The sequence below is a fragment of the Siphateles boraxobius genome, unplaced genomic scaffold (genome assembly GCF_051911475.1).
Source record: "Siphateles boraxobius isolate OS27281-9 unplaced genomic scaffold, OSU_SipBor_1 141, whole genome shotgun sequence".
Classification (NCBI taxonomy): domain Eukaryota; kingdom Metazoa; phylum Chordata; class Actinopteri; order Cypriniformes; family Leuciscidae; genus Siphateles; species Siphateles boraxobius.
Window position 1 is genome coordinate 569626 of NW_027508746.1, and position 17875 is coordinate 587500.

Sequence of the window (17875 nt, forward strand, 5' to 3'; positions counted from 1 at the left end):
GCTAGTAACAATGGCAATTTTTGATATCAGGAATTAGCATTTTAACTAGTGAAAATTGAATTGTTGATATCAAGAATTAGCATTGTTAGCGTTCGTGGAAATGTAGGCTAATTACTGATATCAAAAATTGTCTTTGATCCTGGAAATGAATAAACGTTAAGACGGCTTGCCATAGGCCTAATTTTATTAAGATAAGATAAGAGATGAGATGTCAATATAAAGTGTAATGGAAGTTATTTTGAAGACTATGAGATTTGTTCAATAAATAGTGTGTCATTGGAAAGTCGAGGAATTCTCACGAACACTTGCCGAAACGGTTGGTCAATTCGACAGAATCGTTCGAACGAACCGACTCATAAGAACGATTCGTTCGAGAAACGGCTTAACGGACCTCGCGATGGTTTCTCCGCAGTCGGGATAAGGCACAGGCTAAACTATGGATTCTTATAGCAATTTTCCTGGGATTCCTCACAGAGGCTTTGAAAACCGGGATATTTGAATCAGTCCGAGCCGTGTTTGTGCAGAATGGATGCGCTGAGTTTCTCCGTGACGATCTTCTGGTTTGTGCTCATCGGTGAGAACAGAATGAGCAGGTGAGAATACGCACCTCAGGATGAAGATGAGGATGAGGAGGATGCACACATATTCATACTACATTAACATATCTAAGTACAGAGCGCAGTGTGATTGATTCTCAAAATATTTGCACATCTTTATCAAATGGCTTTACGCAGTGAAAAACGCACATCTGATCTGTGAACATCCAGTAAGTTGATATTTCCAGTGAGGCTTTAAGCAGCATTTTATAGCCTACGCCTCCAAACATGAAACAGAAATGAACAAATATTGTTAAATGACAAGCTTAATGTTAAACATGTAAAACAATTTAAGCTGAAAGTCATCATTCTCGTGGATATCATAGCCTACAAATATTGAGTAATAGCTATAGGTATTGCATCTAACGCGTGCTTATCATTATATTCACAATACAGTAGCCTACTTAAATACTATATCTCAATATTCTTGATGTTGCTTGGAAATGGGGCATTTTTTCACGTGCGCGTCTTTTGCTTTATATTGCCTAATATATAGGTTAATTATAATATATCGTCGTGGTTATATGGAATAGCTATGCATAGATATAAACAATGTATATGCTATCATAAACATTGCTCTTTTTCTCACAGATTAAAATGTGCATGCATTTATTTGTATATGCTCTGCTTTTGTTGTCGTGCAGTTCACAGTTCATTTCACGTGGAAACATCATGTCAAAAAAAATTACAGGGTCTTTCCCCCCTTGTGTACAGTTCACTTATTACTTCGGATTTTTTCAAAATATTTTTCAAAAATAATACACTGACATAATGTTTTTATAGGACCATACCAACCAACATGTTGTAAGCTATTTTTTAAAGATTATGTTTAAGTTTTTAATCAGTGTATGTATATTAGACAGATTGTTTTTGTTTTTTCACATTAGCCTATATATTTGTATTTTTACAAATCTGTCATCAACACATTGATGTTCACCCTGATGGAGTCTGTTGTGTCCGTGGGATTAGCATGAAATCTTTACACTTCAAATGTAAAAATGGCAATAAACTTTTTTCACTTTTAATTTCATTTGCAGTGAGACACAAAATGCATTTTATCAATATGCTGCGAATAAAAAAAAATACCATAAAATACACCAAAAATGTAACATAAAATACAAATAATAGGGATAAATTAAGTTAATGCTGAAGAACCTTTATTTTTTAATCTTTTTTTGAAGTTAACAGTTAACCAAACGAATGTGCTGCTAATAAGTGCAAATATTGCGCTGCAATGACAGCTTTATGTTGTTAGTGCTGGTAATTATTATTATCTCTTACATACACATTGCTGTTTCATCCAAGAAATAATAATAATAAAAACACACAATAAGACTTACACAATAATAATATAATTGAATTTGTAATAGCTATTTTCTTTTAGGATATTTTAACAAATTACAGCATATTTTTCCTGTTTTGTACAATAAAAATATAAATACCTTTTCCATGCAGCTTGGAGTGTAACATGCTCTTTGGGGTTTTTTTTTTTTGCTACTTTTTCTGACAATATAAATCTTTCATATCACTTTCACTTTCAATTTAACGCATCCTTGCTGAATAAAAGTATTATGAATACTTTCGCTTTATGAAAGTATCTTTTATAAAACGAAAGATAAAAAAGACTGCCCCAAACTTTTGAACGGTATTATATATTGTTACAAACTTTTATGTTTTTATTTTAAATAAATGCTGTTCTTTTTTAAACTTTTTATTCATCAAAGAATCCTGAAAAAGTATCCCAGGTTATAAAAAAATATGAAGCGGCACAACTGATTTCAACATTGATAATAATCATAAATGTTTCTTGAGCATCAAATCATCATATTATAGTGATTTCTGAAGGATCATGTGACACTGAAGACTGGAGTAATGAAGCTGAAAATTCAGCTTTGATCACAGGAATAAATTACATTTGACAATATGTTCACATAGAAAAACATTATTTTAAATTGTAATAATATTTCACAATATTTTAAAACATTACTGTTTTTTTCCCCCTTGTATTTTTGATCAATAATGCAGCCTTGATGAGCAAAGAGATTTTGACTTTTGACTGCTATTAAATCTTCAATATTGAGTAGTTTGTAGCTTAGCTATCTATATTTTAGAGTAATGCATACTTTATAGTGTTGAGCAAACTACATATGATATTCTTTGTTTAATTAGATAATATTATAAAAATTAAAGAAATTCATACTTTTATTCAGCAAGGATGCATTAAATTGGTCAAAAGTGACAGTAAGACATTTGTAATGTAAAAGCTTTTTCAGATAAATGCTGTTCTTTTGAACTTTCTATTCATCAAAGAATCCTGAAAAAAAATGTACTCGACTGTTTTCAAGTGAAAGTGAGGAACGTTTGTTTTGTCCCCATAGGGCCATGCTGAGTGATATTGGTGAATATGTAGGCACAGACATCGAAATATCCTGGTTGCCGAATCTGGATGATTTAATGAAAGGTTACGCTCGAAACTTTCGGCCAGGGATCGGAGGTGAGTTTGACGTCTACAGATCATCATGTTGGATTGCACTACACTAGCTCAACACATTCTTAAGCATCATGCTTTTATGCATATCATTTTTAATGTTGTTTATATGTCTATGTGGTGTTTTTAATATGCTTTAAGACAAACCATGTGTAAATTCATAAGTCGACAGCATTGCTGAGTATTTTCTGCTTAAAACTGCAGTGAACCAAAGACAGTCTCAAAAACACGCTTTGAAATCGCTGGTGTTTCTGACGTCACAAACTACCTTGTAACCAATCAGGGGTGCGTTTCCCATGCAACGACGTAACCGGCTGCTTAACAATAGAGATCGCTAAGACATGTGACCAACTGGGCGGCAACGTCATCAGAACGCAAATAATTATGGGTATGTTTGGCCCGTTTACATCGGTTTACATGGGCTGGCATAGCAGGCTAGTGTTCTGGCATGAAAAAAAAAATAAAAATAGCGTGAAAAACAGAATATAATCCTACAAAATGCAGCGGGCTAAAGAAAACATTGTCGGACCATACCAGAAAACTGTCGTCCGTTCAAAAGTATGCTAAAGTTTTAAGCACCACACTCCTCGCTCTCTCTCATCTATCTGCATGCAATCGCAATTCATGTCAAGATTGCAATCCTGGAGTGTGTGCGTGTGTGTTTGTGCGCCCGCGAGAGAGAGAGGCGCGGGCGCGATCGAACTTTGTGTGTGTGTGTGTGAGAGAGAGAGAGAGAGAGAGAGAGAGAGAGAGAGAGAGAGGCGCGATCGAACTGTGTGTGTGTGTGTGTGTGTGTGTGTGTGTGAGAGAGAGAGAGAGAGAGAGAGAGAGGCGCGATCGAACTGTGTGTGTGTGTGTGTGTGTGAGAGAGAGAGAGAGAGAGAGAGAGAGGCGCGATCGAACTGTGGAAACATAAAACATACTCCCTCATTTTGTTCATAGAGGTTATCATTCAAACTGCAAAGTGTTTACTTATATTTGTGTAATTTACACTCGCAATAAAACACAACATTGTGCTTTTGTCACACTCTAAACTCTTGTCAAGCTGTAACATACAACTGTCACCCAGCCAAACACACACAGTTTTAAAAGCAACATCCAACCCCATTTCAAAACAGTCTGTGGGTTACATCTTTTGGACATTAATCATATCGCATTGGTTTTCATTTCTTTTCTTCAGAGCAGTTACATATTCTACATTGATTAAAAAAAAAATCAGATGTGTTTTTAATGGTAGTATAATTTTATACGAAAATCAATTATTTACCATTCAGATGAGAATAAAGTTAGGGTTCATTAAAATTAAGGAAAACAAATATATTGATCCGTTCTTAAAGGATAATTCAGGTATTTAGCACTTTGAGTCTATTTTCTAGTTTGTTTTGGATGAACTAAGTTTGAGTGGTGGGTAGAATTTTGACGATGGGTCCTGTCTCGACTTTTTGAATCTTTTAGAATCGCCTCTGACCGCTTCAGAGTGGCTGTCTACGAGCATACACAAACATGTCCTTAAAACAACCCGTAATGTTCATTTTCAAAACTGTGCAAGAAGGACTATTGCAGTTTATGACACAGCAGGTAGACGGCATCTTGAACACTGCGTTCTTCCCTCCATGCAATTAAGTCTGGCGCCTTCTGTTTGTGCCGCGGATTCCCAAAATGCTTTGCGTTCACCACTGGTAATACGTCACGATGACGTCACATTAGCAATCTCTATACGATGCATCGTTGAAGAAATCAACTAGCTAGTCACGACTGTTTCCCGAAACCGTATTGTCGCAAATTGGTCGTTCAACCGCGTTGGTTAATGATGTCACGCAGGTGATGGAGTAATAACTACTTTGAATGAATCTGTTTGCGATCGAATTAATGCTATAGATGTTTTGGTATAAATTACAGACATGTTTTAGATATGTCACACATTACAGACAAATGATGTTTTATTAACATAGTTCGGGAGGAACACGTCAAAATTAGCCACTCCAGTATAATCAGCTGTCTACAATCAGTAACCAACAAATACTCTAGTATCATCAGCCGTCTCCTCTCACACGCCAGGTCGGGGGGGGGGGGTACTTTGCATTCGGACCAATTACCAAGATCAGAGCCCTCTCCCCGGACAGCACGCCAAATACCTTTACCAATTTAATCTATCCGAATTATTTGTAAGTGTGAACTCGTGAATTAATTCAAATTTTTCTCAGTTATGTTGCTTTATTTCCAGATTCAATCATAGGCTCGTTCTTACGTTCACACGTGCACACTCTTCAAAAACTACACTTTAAACATCTTGACTAACTAAAATACGTAAATGACATTTGTATGTATTCTTAATAAAATAGACATTGATCAGGATTTATTGAGTCCACATGTCATGCAAACGAGAAACTGCTTCTAGCCGCAGCTCGAGATCTGTCGGTCAAACACACAACTCTGCGATGCTGTTTGCAAATGTTCGTTAGAAATGTAGTTTCGGGAAACACAGACTCGTTGCACTGCTGATAATGACAGAACTTGCAAACATAATTGGCTAACGATGCTTTCAGGAAACACACCCCTGATCACTCCACGTTTAAATATGTAATTTTGGTGATCACAGATGAGTTTGAAGGGATTAAATTACTGACTACAGGGGACTTTAAGGCTTTTTTCCCCTCTGCAGAATAAAACCTCACGCAAAGCGTTCCTGCCAAAACAGCGCCCTACTTCCTACAGTCTATTTTTAGTGAATACTGGTGGTATTAAATAGATCAGTGGTTCTCAGCTGTGACCCAACGCTCTTCACACACCTGATCCAGATCTTTGGGAGAGACTGTAGTCGATGGCAGAGCTCGTCTGTGGCCGTTTGCACATAAACTAAAGACTAGTCTGATATTAAAGTCAGGCCATGTCCACACAAATACGTTTTCACTTGAAAATGCATCTTTTTTTCTCCGTTTTGGCCGTCCGTCCACACTGAGACGCCGTTTTTATTAATGAAAAAAATCTTTTTGAAAACGCTCTGTCCAAAGACGATCAATTTGAAAACGCCGTTAAAAAAGATGACGCAAGTTTAGTCATGTGACGCATATTGTACCAATAGACATTCATGTTTGTACCAGTATTGTGCCTGTCATGTGCTATTCACTTTCACACAGTTGATAAATGTTACTTTGCAACTCTTCATATCACAGTCTCTTTTGAACCTTTATTTTTTAAAAGTGTATACAGTCAGTTTAAATTTTATTGAAGGGGAATGTTTAGGATTAGGGTAGCTTTTGTAGCTATATTTACCATTCAATACGTTTGTATTTGATTGTATGATGTATTGTATACACTGTGAATTAAAAAAAAGAAGTAAGTTTGTGCTGCCTTCAATATTTAAGTTTAGTCAACTTGAAATGTGAAGTTGTACAAGTGACAAACTTGGATATTTGAGTTGACAAAACTTAAAATTAAGGCTGTACGGACACTTTTTTTAAGTTAAATTTTTTTTTTTTACAGTGCATGTCACTAATAGCTGTTATTTAATAACATTATAGAAAGCAGCGTGATTTTGCCTTAAAAAGGTTTTATACCTAAATCATAAAATTAATGTACTTGGACAGATTTAGTCCCAGACAGCATCACAATGTCGGCCCAGATCTGGTCCACATGGGTTCCACACCCCTCAGATGTATGGCCTGGTAAGGTCGTTGCACACTGAGTCCAACATTTTTGGTGTGCGCTTTTTCATATTCGTCATTTGTTGGCACTGAATTGTCAAAACCCCTCTCAAAATGCTTGCTATAGATGTGAAAAATGCAGAAAATCGAGCCCGATCCAAATATTTTTTTTATGTCATAGTAAAAAATCGGATTTTTTGTGCCAGTGTAAACACAGTCTAATATATATAAGTGGTCTGAGCGACACGGTGAAGGGATGAGGGGGTTTAAAGGGGCGTGGCCAAAACATTTGAGAACCACTGATTTAGATGAAGAGTAGATGAAGATGGATAATTTCTCTTATTTTCTCATTCTTCTCTTCACAGGACCCCCAGTGAATGTCGCCATGGCTATTGAAGTAGCCAGTATTGACCATATCTCAGAAGCCAACATGGTAAAGTTATGAAAATCACCCTATTTTTCACATGTATTGGATTTGAATGATTATTGAATTTGATTACAATTTTTTTGCCATTAATGTAACTAATCTGAAGTTTTGCATTTGCTAAAATTATCTTTATATATGTTATTTTCTAAATGGAGGGGATTCAGTTCCAGAATAACAAATAAAATAAACAATTGGAGTAAGTCTAGTGCAATATATGATTCTAAATATGATTCACCTCTTATTAATTGCATTATTTGGTCACACTTTAGTTAAGGGTCCTATTCTAACTATTAAATAACTATTAACTACGACTTTGCCTCAATAAACTCCTAATTACAGCTTATCAATAGTTAATAAGGTAGTTGTTAAAGTCCCCTTGTGGTGAAAATCCAGCTTTCATTGTAGTTTATATGTCTATGTGATGTTTTTAATATGCTTTAAGACAAACCATGTGTAAATTCATAAGTCATCTGGTGTTTCTGACGTCACAAACTACCAACCAATCATATCAACGTGTGACCGTCAACAATTGGATCTCTGAGCTGAGTGAGTGGAGGCGGGGTTCATTTGCATAATCATAGAATCGCAAATATTAAATGAGGCAAGGGTGTCGAGTTACGTTCAAGATATTTTAAGGCATGAAGAAGTTTTTTTCAAGGAAAAAACATTAAATATGTCATTTTGGTGATCAAAGATGAGCTTTAAATGATACAATTATCGACTACAGGGCGACTTTAAGTTTAGGATTACAGGATGTAGAATATGGTCATGCAGAATAAGGCATTAATATGTGCTTTATAAGTACTAATAAACAGCCAATATCCTAGCAATATGCATGCTAATAAGCAACTAGTTAATAGTGAGAATTGGACCCTAAACTAAAGAGTTACCCATTATTTCTAGTTGACAAGTACAGTAAAGTTCTCACTGACACACAAGTTACTGTGATCACTAGAACAAAAATGTGTACCTGTGATTTAAATGTGAATCTGTCCTAAATTAAAAGTCTACGAAACAAAACACAAACTTAAAATCATGCTGTTTAAAAGATATGGAAATCAAGTTGATTACTCAATCCATCTTCAGACCACGCCAGCAAAAGTTATGGATTTTTGCCCCAAATCATCTCCAGATTTCTTTAATTGGTTATTTCTGCAGTTGGTTTGCTTGGCCCTGATAGTTGCTATAATAATAATAATTATAATTATCTATATTAATTATTGATTTGACCACTGTTAAGGGGGTTTTATGAAGAACAAGAACACACCATACTCATGTTAAAATCATTGTAAATAGCGATTTAAACTAAACGTGTCTTTAAATAAGTACAATACACAACAATAAGTCCCAGATAACCCTCAACATCATAAAAGCTTGGATTGTTTGTCTACAGGAATACACCATGACAATATTTCTGCGGCAGAGTTGGAAAGATGACCGCTTGTCCTACAACCATACGAACAAAACTCTGGGCCTGGACAGCCGCTTCGTAGACAAACTCTGGGTACCAGACACATTCATCGTAAACGCCAAATCAGCCTGGTTTCATGACGTTACTGTGGAGAACAAGCTCATTCGCCTGCAGCCTGATGGAGTCATTCTCTACAGCAGTCGGTAGGCTACGTGTTTTAGGCCACATTTACACATAGATATTTAGAGAAACAGATATTTCCCCCCCAGTGTGGGGAAAGTTCACTTTCTATATGAACTAGTTCAAAGTTCAGTTCACAAATTTTAAAATGAACTAGTTCAGTTCATACTTTAACATTTTTAACTAGTTCATAGTTCTTTTTTTCCATATGTTGCTGCAAGCTATTATTTTTCAAAATTATTGCCACAGCCCATATAGAACCACAGACAGCACTTATTTTAGCGGCGGGCAAAGTTTGCACAGAAATGTAAGGTTTTTCCCATCCTCACCGACTTGTCATAAAACTATCATACGAAATATGATATCATACTTGTCAAAATGATCATACGACGCCTCCTTGCTGCTTTTTGTTTTGATGACGCATGCAGCGGTGTGACGCTGGTGGCTGGTGTTGCCAGATTGGGTGTTTTTCCGCTACATATTAAGTCCTGTTTACGGTGTGTTTTATCCGGGTTTTCGCCTGGAAGGCTCTATAGAAATCTGCCACCCTATTGAACGAAGTTAAACTGAAAGTGCTGCCGTTCACAGACACCACAATTAACGAGTTCACCTTAGCCTAACGTTCATCAGGCAGTAATACAGTACGTTCAGTTCACGTTCGGCCAAAATATGAACGAGTTCAATGAACACGTTCAGGCACAACACTGTTCCCCCCTTCCGTTTTCAATAATAACATCGTGAAAAAAGTTGTCATTTACATCAACCTGCATAAATACGCCGTCGAGCGCCATTATAACTGTGCCAAAACTGGGCGCTCACATGACCGTAAGCATTTTCTGGCGCATAATGTGACGTTTGAGAACCTAAAACCCCGTTTTTCCCAGTTGACACGGCAACACATAACCGGCGTTATCAGATATCTCCACTTTGGCCGGAGTTTTTAGAAATAATCGTTTTCTGTGATAAAAACGGGGTTTTCGTGTAAATGAGAGGCCAAACCGCAGGGAAATATCTGCGTCTTCCCTTCGTAAACGGGGCGTTAAACAAGAACAAATGTGGGCGGGGCTTGATTGTGTCTGTGGGGAATTGATTGGATGGTTGTGGTTTGCTATTGCTATTCTCTACAGCAGTCGGTAGGCTACGTGTTTTAAACCTCTTCCAAATGAATTTGTGCTTTTGTATTGGCAATAATGTAAAAGGACTTTGGGTGAAGCAGTAAAGCTAGCTTGACAGATTTAAGTAAAGGGGAAGAAAACAAATCATTACACTTACATATTTACAACTAGGGTTGGGTATTGTTTGAATTTTAACGATTCCGATTCTGCTTATCGATTCAGATTCTTATCGATTCCTAATTTTGATTCCAATAAGGTAAAAAAAAAACTTAGATATCATTCAGATTTAGTCTTATTATAAAACATTTAATTGTAGCTGAATACGATGTAATCAGATGTACGATGTAATCAGTAATCAGATGTAAATACTTTATAAATAAAATATACATTACAAATATAGTTACAAAAGTTATTCAGTCAAGAGTTCAGGAATTTTCTCTTTGTCTTTTGTTGTTAGATAAGTGTTATTATAGAGGAATATTAGGCTGCTGTCACTTTAAGAGCTGCACGGATCCAATATACTGATACACGTATTATTTAAAATCACATTAAAATCCCTTTCTGTGAGTGATTTGGATGTGTGTACACCACCGAAAACAGTGCGCGAGTCGTCTCACGTTTGAATGGTTTAAAGTCATTTTAAAATGCTAACAAATGAATCCATAAGAGGATTCGAAATTCCAAAATTATCCGATTCCTGACCTTTCGATCCCCAACGCTATTTACAACAGTAAAGTGGTCTGTTCATTATTTTATTCAAAATAAGTCTATCCACCTAACTGCTTAATATATAATTACATAAAGGCGACCACTGAACTAATTTCATACATTTTGCAAGCTTCTTAACAGATTATCACAGAGTGTTTTATTCACCTGCTCCATATTTAAAAATGTGTATCATGATGTTTTTCCTTTCAGAATTACATCTACAGTTGCATGTGACATGGACCTCACCAAATACCCCATGGATGAACAGGAATGCATGCTAGACTTGGAAAGCTGTGAGTACGGTGAAAACTTGTATCTGGCATCTCTCGTCTTCATTTACTGTTTGTTTATCGTCTGACGTATACATTTATTTATAGTCATAAAAGCATTTGCTTAACGCTTAAATAGTTTTGAGATTGAACTACATAATTATGCTAAATAAACATGTTTTAAAAAGCAGATATGACAATGCGTCTAACTGAGGCCCCGTCCACACTACTGCGTTTTCGTTTAAAAACGGAGAATTAAAACAAAAACGATCTCCGTCCACACCAGCGTTTTAGCTGCGTATTAGAATTGATCTCCGTCCACATTAAAACGACTGAAAACTCGGATCACGTGACCATTCTCCAACACTGTGCATGCGCGTGCCGGTGTAAACAGGAAACGGATGGACTATTCCTCAGATTTGATGAGGAAGCAAGTAACGTTAGCTACCTCTGCAAAGATTAGAAAATGTCGAAGACCAGAGATTTCTTTTCATGGACCGCCGCTGCACACGGGAATTGTCATAGATCGCTCGAATAATAGTTTGCCTCCGGCGCATGTAGGCAGTTATAGCATTGTAAAATGCAGAATTTGCTTGCACAACAGCTGCTAACAAAGACATCAAAGTCAGTAACGCTTGTAATTCGTTATCCATGTTGCACTCACTAACATCAGCTACGTAGTCCAGGATGTTTTTGTTTGTTTTCTTCCGGTGACGGGACATGTGATGGGTGGCTGACGAATCAGGGAAGGATACGTCATGGGTGATGACACCCAATCATAGAGCCGAGCGTGACCTTCTACGTCATCGTTTCTAAACTCCTCCGTTTTGTCCCGTCTACACTAAAACGCCCTCCGGAGATTCAAAACGAAAAACGGAGCTGCAGCGTTTCTAAACTTCTCCGTTTTGGGTCTTCGTTTTTCCCGTTTTAGTGTGGACGGGAGGTGCAAACGTAGCAAAAGGTCTCCGTTTTTAAACGAAAACGCAGTAGTGTGGACGGGGCCTAAAAGTTCATTTAGAACATAATCGAAACCCGAAAGTCCCAGCCAATACAACTTACAAACATACCGTAAAACTTCAAATAATAGCCCGGCCTTTTATTTTCCCAAATCGTCGAACTGCACCGGCTTGTATTTGAGACAGGCGTCTAGGCCTATATGAGACAGGCCTTTATAATTTAGTGTTGAGATGTTGTTCCTAGAGTCTCTAATCTCTAAAAATCTTCAAATGCTCCACGTGAAACTACTGTCTTCCGACCTTTTACTATCGTGACAATCAGTGGCGGTTCTAGAGGGGGGCCCGTGCCCCTCTGACAACAAGTTTGGCCCCCCTTGTGGCCCCCCTAAATTTGGAGTGTGAAATAATTTTTACAAAACTGTTTTTTGCTATCTTTGTTATCGTTGTATGCATATTATTTTTTTTTATTATTCTATATTTGTGGATTTGCTTGTTCACGTGACAATTCGCATCACATTCGCGGGAATCGCGGCAGAATAACGTCTGTCTCCTGCATGCGAGAGAGGAGAGAAGGAGAAAGCTGATCAGTTGCAAGTTCATTCATTATGTGCATATCGGGTGTGCGATGTGTATTGTCTATTAAAATATTGTAATCATTGTTTCAACTATGCACGAGGCACTGTGAACGGACATCGCGTTTATCTCTCGTCCTTTCACTGCTGTGTGCGGTTCATAGGTAGGCTATGTCCCCAAATTAGTTTTTGTCTTATATTTATATCATATTATGTTCTTATATTAGAATATCAAATCAGCAAGAGTGCCGTTTTCCCGTGCACAATTGCAACTGTGATATTGATGTTATACAACAGTTAAATTAACAATAAGTTAACATGAGTTACTTTTAAGACACAATACTGCCAATATTGTTTGTTTTCCCTTTATTTCGCCGAATAGAATTTCAAAATGATACCGTAGCAGAGTCTTAATGCAACAGACAGCGATGATTTATTGACTGAAATCCGCGTTTTGAAGGAATCACTTGCTCCTCTCCCGAATGAATCAGCCGTTTGAACAAATCGGTTTAATGAATCAATCCCTCAACTAACTTTTGTGACTTGCCGCCGCCTACTGGCGGTTTTAGTTTCATATTTAAAGTACCCTTTAATTAAATCGTTAAAATTAGAGATCATTTCATGTTTAAATATTGATTTAAAAAAAGAATCTCATAGCTTTATTTATACAATTATAAATGGAGTGTAAATATATTAATGCCGCTTCTGTGTCACTAGACTGCAAAGATGGATTTTGATTAAATTATTTAATTTGACTGGTAACAGTGGTACTGTATAATTATTGTATAATGAAGTATTATTGTAGAAATAAGTATAATTACTGTATAATTTGAATGTTAGTATTTGACATAAAAGGTGATTCATAACTCTAAATAAGTTTAGAAAGAATGTCCATATATAGGTGAAAATGCCCCTGGAAATCGATTTAAGTGGCAAATTAAATTAATTAAAAATTAATTAAAAAAAGAATTTCGGTCCCTGCTGTTAACTGACCACTGCATAGAATATTAAAAAATATGAATATCTTTGTGAGTTTTCAGTCAACAACAGGCCTAGACCAGCCATGGCACCAGCACAAAAACACAATCAGTAAAATATCATCTAATTATCAACAAAACATTGAAAATATTGAGATATATTTTTGTCAATATTGCACACCCCTAATGTACGGTATGAATTTTGATTTCTTCAGGTCTTAAAAAGCCTTAAATTTGACTTTAAAAAGTGTGCAGGAACCCTGTAAACGATTAGTAGTTACCTAGCAAGTCAGTTATTTTCAGTAAATTAATTAATAAGCTGCTTGGTCCCCATTGCTTTTGCTCTATAGTTCTCACCAAAATGAAGAGAAAGAAGGACATCATGTCAATTACAGTTACTGTGACTAATACTGAATATGTAATGCAAATGTAAAAATATAATGGAAATGCAAATACATTGTTGAATGATTAAAAACATGGTAATTTGCCTGTTAATGCCTGCAGTGCAGTCCAGAAAACGATATGACAACAATAAGGTCTAAATGTAACTGGCACCTCTAACAGTACAACTGGCCCCAGCTTGGACCAAAAACGCTTTAATATATTAGACAGGTGAGCAACTGTTTGGATACATTCATCAACAGAAAACTAATCATTGTTATACAGCTCAACACAGTTAGTCTATTTGTTTAATTCTCGCTTTCTTGATTTACCGCGAGTACCATATTTTACCATGCCTAATATCGTATTATAACAACTTTCCTCACACTCAAATATATCTAATATGATAAAACAGCGCTGCGTTTCCCCACATACACATGACCTGAAGAAGCAGAAGTGTCTGTGGTATAATAAAAGCCTCACTGCTCGTTACAACGTTCATAAATCTTTAATACATTACTGGTCATCCATGAAGAGGATTTCGGGCCGAGTTCGAAGACAACAACTCCCATGATTCAGCGAAATCAAGGCGTCATCAAGCTACGCCCTTGTTTTGAATAAACGACCTCTAGTGGCGAAAAAATTACATAGTGTGCCTTAATCTGCAATTATCCTCATCTCCACCTGCCTTATCTCGTCCCACACGTTACATTACATTTTGACTTTATGAAACATGAGCTAAATGATCATGCAAGTGTCCACAACTGCAAAACATATCGCTGTGCAAAAAAACAAACCATGATAATCATGCTTTTGACTAACTAAAATTGTATGTTTTCTAGTGATTTCCAGAGGTGGACAAAGTACATAACTTCCTTACTTGAGTGAAAGTACTGGTCAAATATAACTCTGTTACAAGTAAAAGTTGTAAAGACTGATTTTTACTTAAGTAAAAGTACAGAAGTACTAGTTTTTAAAAGTACTTCAGTATCAAAAGTAAAAAGTGAATGTCAATGCATTGTTTTATTATTGTTGCATTGTTGTATGTAATACTTACAGTAACTTTCTACTCGAGGACCTGGACAGAATTGTAGTGGAGTAAAAAGTACGATATTTGTCATTCAAATGTAGTGAAGTTAAAGTAAAAAGTTTCCAGAAAAAACAATACTCAAGTAAATGACAGATACTCAAAAAGTGTACTTAAGTACAGTACTCAAGTAAATGTACTTTGTTACTGTCCACCTTACATATTCCTTTCTTTCCTGTTTTCATATGAACATAACCAAATAAGAACAGCAAGTTTGAAAGACAAATTGAAGTGTCGTGCAAACTGAGATGTGTTTTTCTCTCCTGTTGTTGGGTTTGCAGACGGATACTCTTCAGAAGACATTGTGTATCACTGGTCAGAGAGTCAAACACTCATCCACGGACTGGACAAACTGGAGCTGTCCCAGTTCACCATCACTGATTATCGCTTTGTCACGGAGCTGTTGAACTTTAAATCCGGTGAGGCTGTTCATCAACACTGTCTGATATATCTGATTTAACTAAACTCTACCAATATATTATTTGCTATATTATTTGATTTAATCAGTTTTGTTTACTCAAAAGCTATATCACATATTTTAAAGTCAAGTATTGTCATTCTTGAAACAGCGGGGAGATTTCCACGTCTCAGCTTACGATTCGAGCTAAGACGAAACCGAGGAGTTTACATCATCCAGTCCTACATGCCCTCCATCTTATTGGTTGCCATGTCATGGGTTTCATTCTGGATCAGCCAATCAGCTGTGCCAGCAAGAGTGTCTTTAGGTCAGTGTTTGGGCGTTAGCTCGGCTAACAGGGACCATTCTCAATACTTTAGCTATCATTCTGGCAAGGTTCTCTGAACGTTAAACAGACGTTTTTCCTGTAACATTAATAGAATGTTCATTTAATGACAATATCGGGTCTTTAATAAAGTATGGAAGCTTGTTTTCGCCACAGAATAAATTGGGAGTTTATTTCTCGCAATTGGAAATTTATTTCTTGCAATTCTGAATTTATAACCCAATTCTGACTTTATAACGCAATTCTGACTTTATAACCCAATTCTGACTTTATATCTCACAATTCTAACTTTATAACACAATTCTAACTTTATAACGCAATTCTGACTTTATAACGCAATTCTGACTTTATATCTCGCAATTCTGACTTTATAACGCAATTCTGACTTTATAACCCAATTCTGACTTTATATCTCACAATTCTAACTTTATAACACAATTCTAACTTTATAACGCAATTCTGACTTTATAACGCAATTCTGACTTTATATCTCGCAATTCTGACTTTATATCTCACAATTCTAACTTTATAACGCAATTCTGACTTTATATCTCACAATTCTAACTTTATAACACACTTCTAACTTTATAACGCAATTCTGACTTTATATCTCACAATTCTGACTTTATATCTCACAATTCTAACTTTATAACGCAATTCTGACTTTATATCTCACAATTCTAACTTTATAACACACTTCTAACTTTATAACGCAATTCTGACTTTATATCTCGCAATTCTGACTTTATATCTCACAATTCTAACTTTATAACGCAATTCTGACTTTATATCTCACAATTCTAACTTTATAACACACTTCTAACTTTATAACGCAATTCTGACTTTATATCTCACAATTCTGACTTTATATCTCGCAATTCTGACTTTATAACGCAATTCTGACTTTATATCTCACAATTGTAACTTTATAACGCAATTCTGACTTTATAATCCAATTCTGACTTTATAACGCAATTCTGACTTTATAACCCAATTCTGACTTTATATCTCACAATTCTAACTTTATAACACAATTCTAACTTTATAACGCAATTCTGACTTTATATCTCGCAATTCTGACTTTATAACGCAATTCTGACTTTATATCTCACAATTCTAACTTTATAACGCAATTCTGACTTTATGTCTCACAATTCTAACTTTATAACACAATTCTAACTTTATAACGCAATTCTGACTTTATATCTCACAATTCTGGCTTTATATCTCGCAATTCTGACTTTATAACGCAATTCTGACTTTATATCTCACAATTGTAACTTTATATCTCACAATTGTAACTTTATAACGCAATTCTGACTTTATAACCCAATTCTGACTTTATATCTCACAATTCTGACTTTATAACGAATTCTGACTTTATAATCCAATTCTAACATTATAACGCAATTCTGACTTTATATCTCGTAATTCTGACTTTAAAACGCAATTCTGACTTTGTTCAATTCTGACTGAAAACGCAATTATCTTTTAAAATGGCGGAATCAAGCTTCCACAGTGTTATCAAAACGTTGGCACAAAAATATTATACTTTTTTAAATCGTTTTAGTTTAGTTTACAGGTTAGTCTAACAATTTTTATATGTTCCGAAAAATGTTTGAAGAATGATCAAATAAAAAATTTCCTTTAAAAACATTCGCATAACCAAGAAAAAACATTCTTAAAACATGGAGGTTTTTTAAATGTTCAGAGAACATGCAGAAATAACATTTTCACAACTTAATGGGAATATTAGCTAAATGTTCGTAGAACATATTTCTGTTAGCTGGGAATAGTGCTAATTTTATAACATTTACAGTTTATAAAATTAAAACTTCACTTAATGAGAACATTTAACACAATCACACACACAAATGAACCCGATGAGTTAAATGAATATTGGTGTTTCATGTGTTTTAGGAATCACGACGGTGCTCACCATGACAACGCTGATGGTCAGTGCTCGTTCATCACTGCCCCGCGCTTCTGCCATTAAAGCTCTGGACGTGTATTTCTGGATCTGCTACGTCTTCGTCTTCGCTGCCTTGATCGAATACGCTTTTGCTCACTATAATGCAGACTACAGCAAGAAGGAGAAAGCCAAAGTCAAGACGAATAAGAGCTCAGAGGTACAATAACTGTATGCTATAATTGACCCGTCTTTTGAACCTTCTTTTGGCGTTAAAAAACAACTGTCAAGATTTACCATAGACATGAAGTGAAAAAGTAGCGATGAAAAGACGTGGACAGGGTTATTTTTGCGGCTGACCTTATCACATATGTATTTCTAGGAGTTTCCCTTTAAGATGCTAAATTTAAGT

General features: G+C 35.8%; 1 protein-coding gene across 1 annotated transcript in view; it reads left to right on the top strand.

Moving 5' to 3' along the window:
* The first annotated feature begins 336 nt into the window (after positions 1-336).
* gabrd (gamma-aminobutyric acid type A receptor subunit delta) overlaps positions 337-17875 on the top strand; it is a 23160-nt gene continuing 5621 nt past the window's right edge. The window contains exons 1-8 of the mRNA XM_077230295.1: positions 337-593; positions 2975-3090; positions 7094-7161; positions 8549-8769; positions 10780-10862; positions 15093-15230; positions 15381-15536; positions 17475-17683. Coding sequence (XP_077086410.1) covers positions 526-593; positions 2975-3090; positions 7094-7161; positions 8549-8769; positions 10780-10862; positions 15093-15230; positions 15381-15536; positions 17475-17683 — 1059 coding nt within the window. The 5' untranslated portion in view covers positions 337-525. The remainder of the gene's footprint in view (positions 594-2974; positions 3091-7093; positions 7162-8548; positions 8770-10779; positions 10863-15092; positions 15231-15380; positions 15537-17474; positions 17684-17875) is intronic.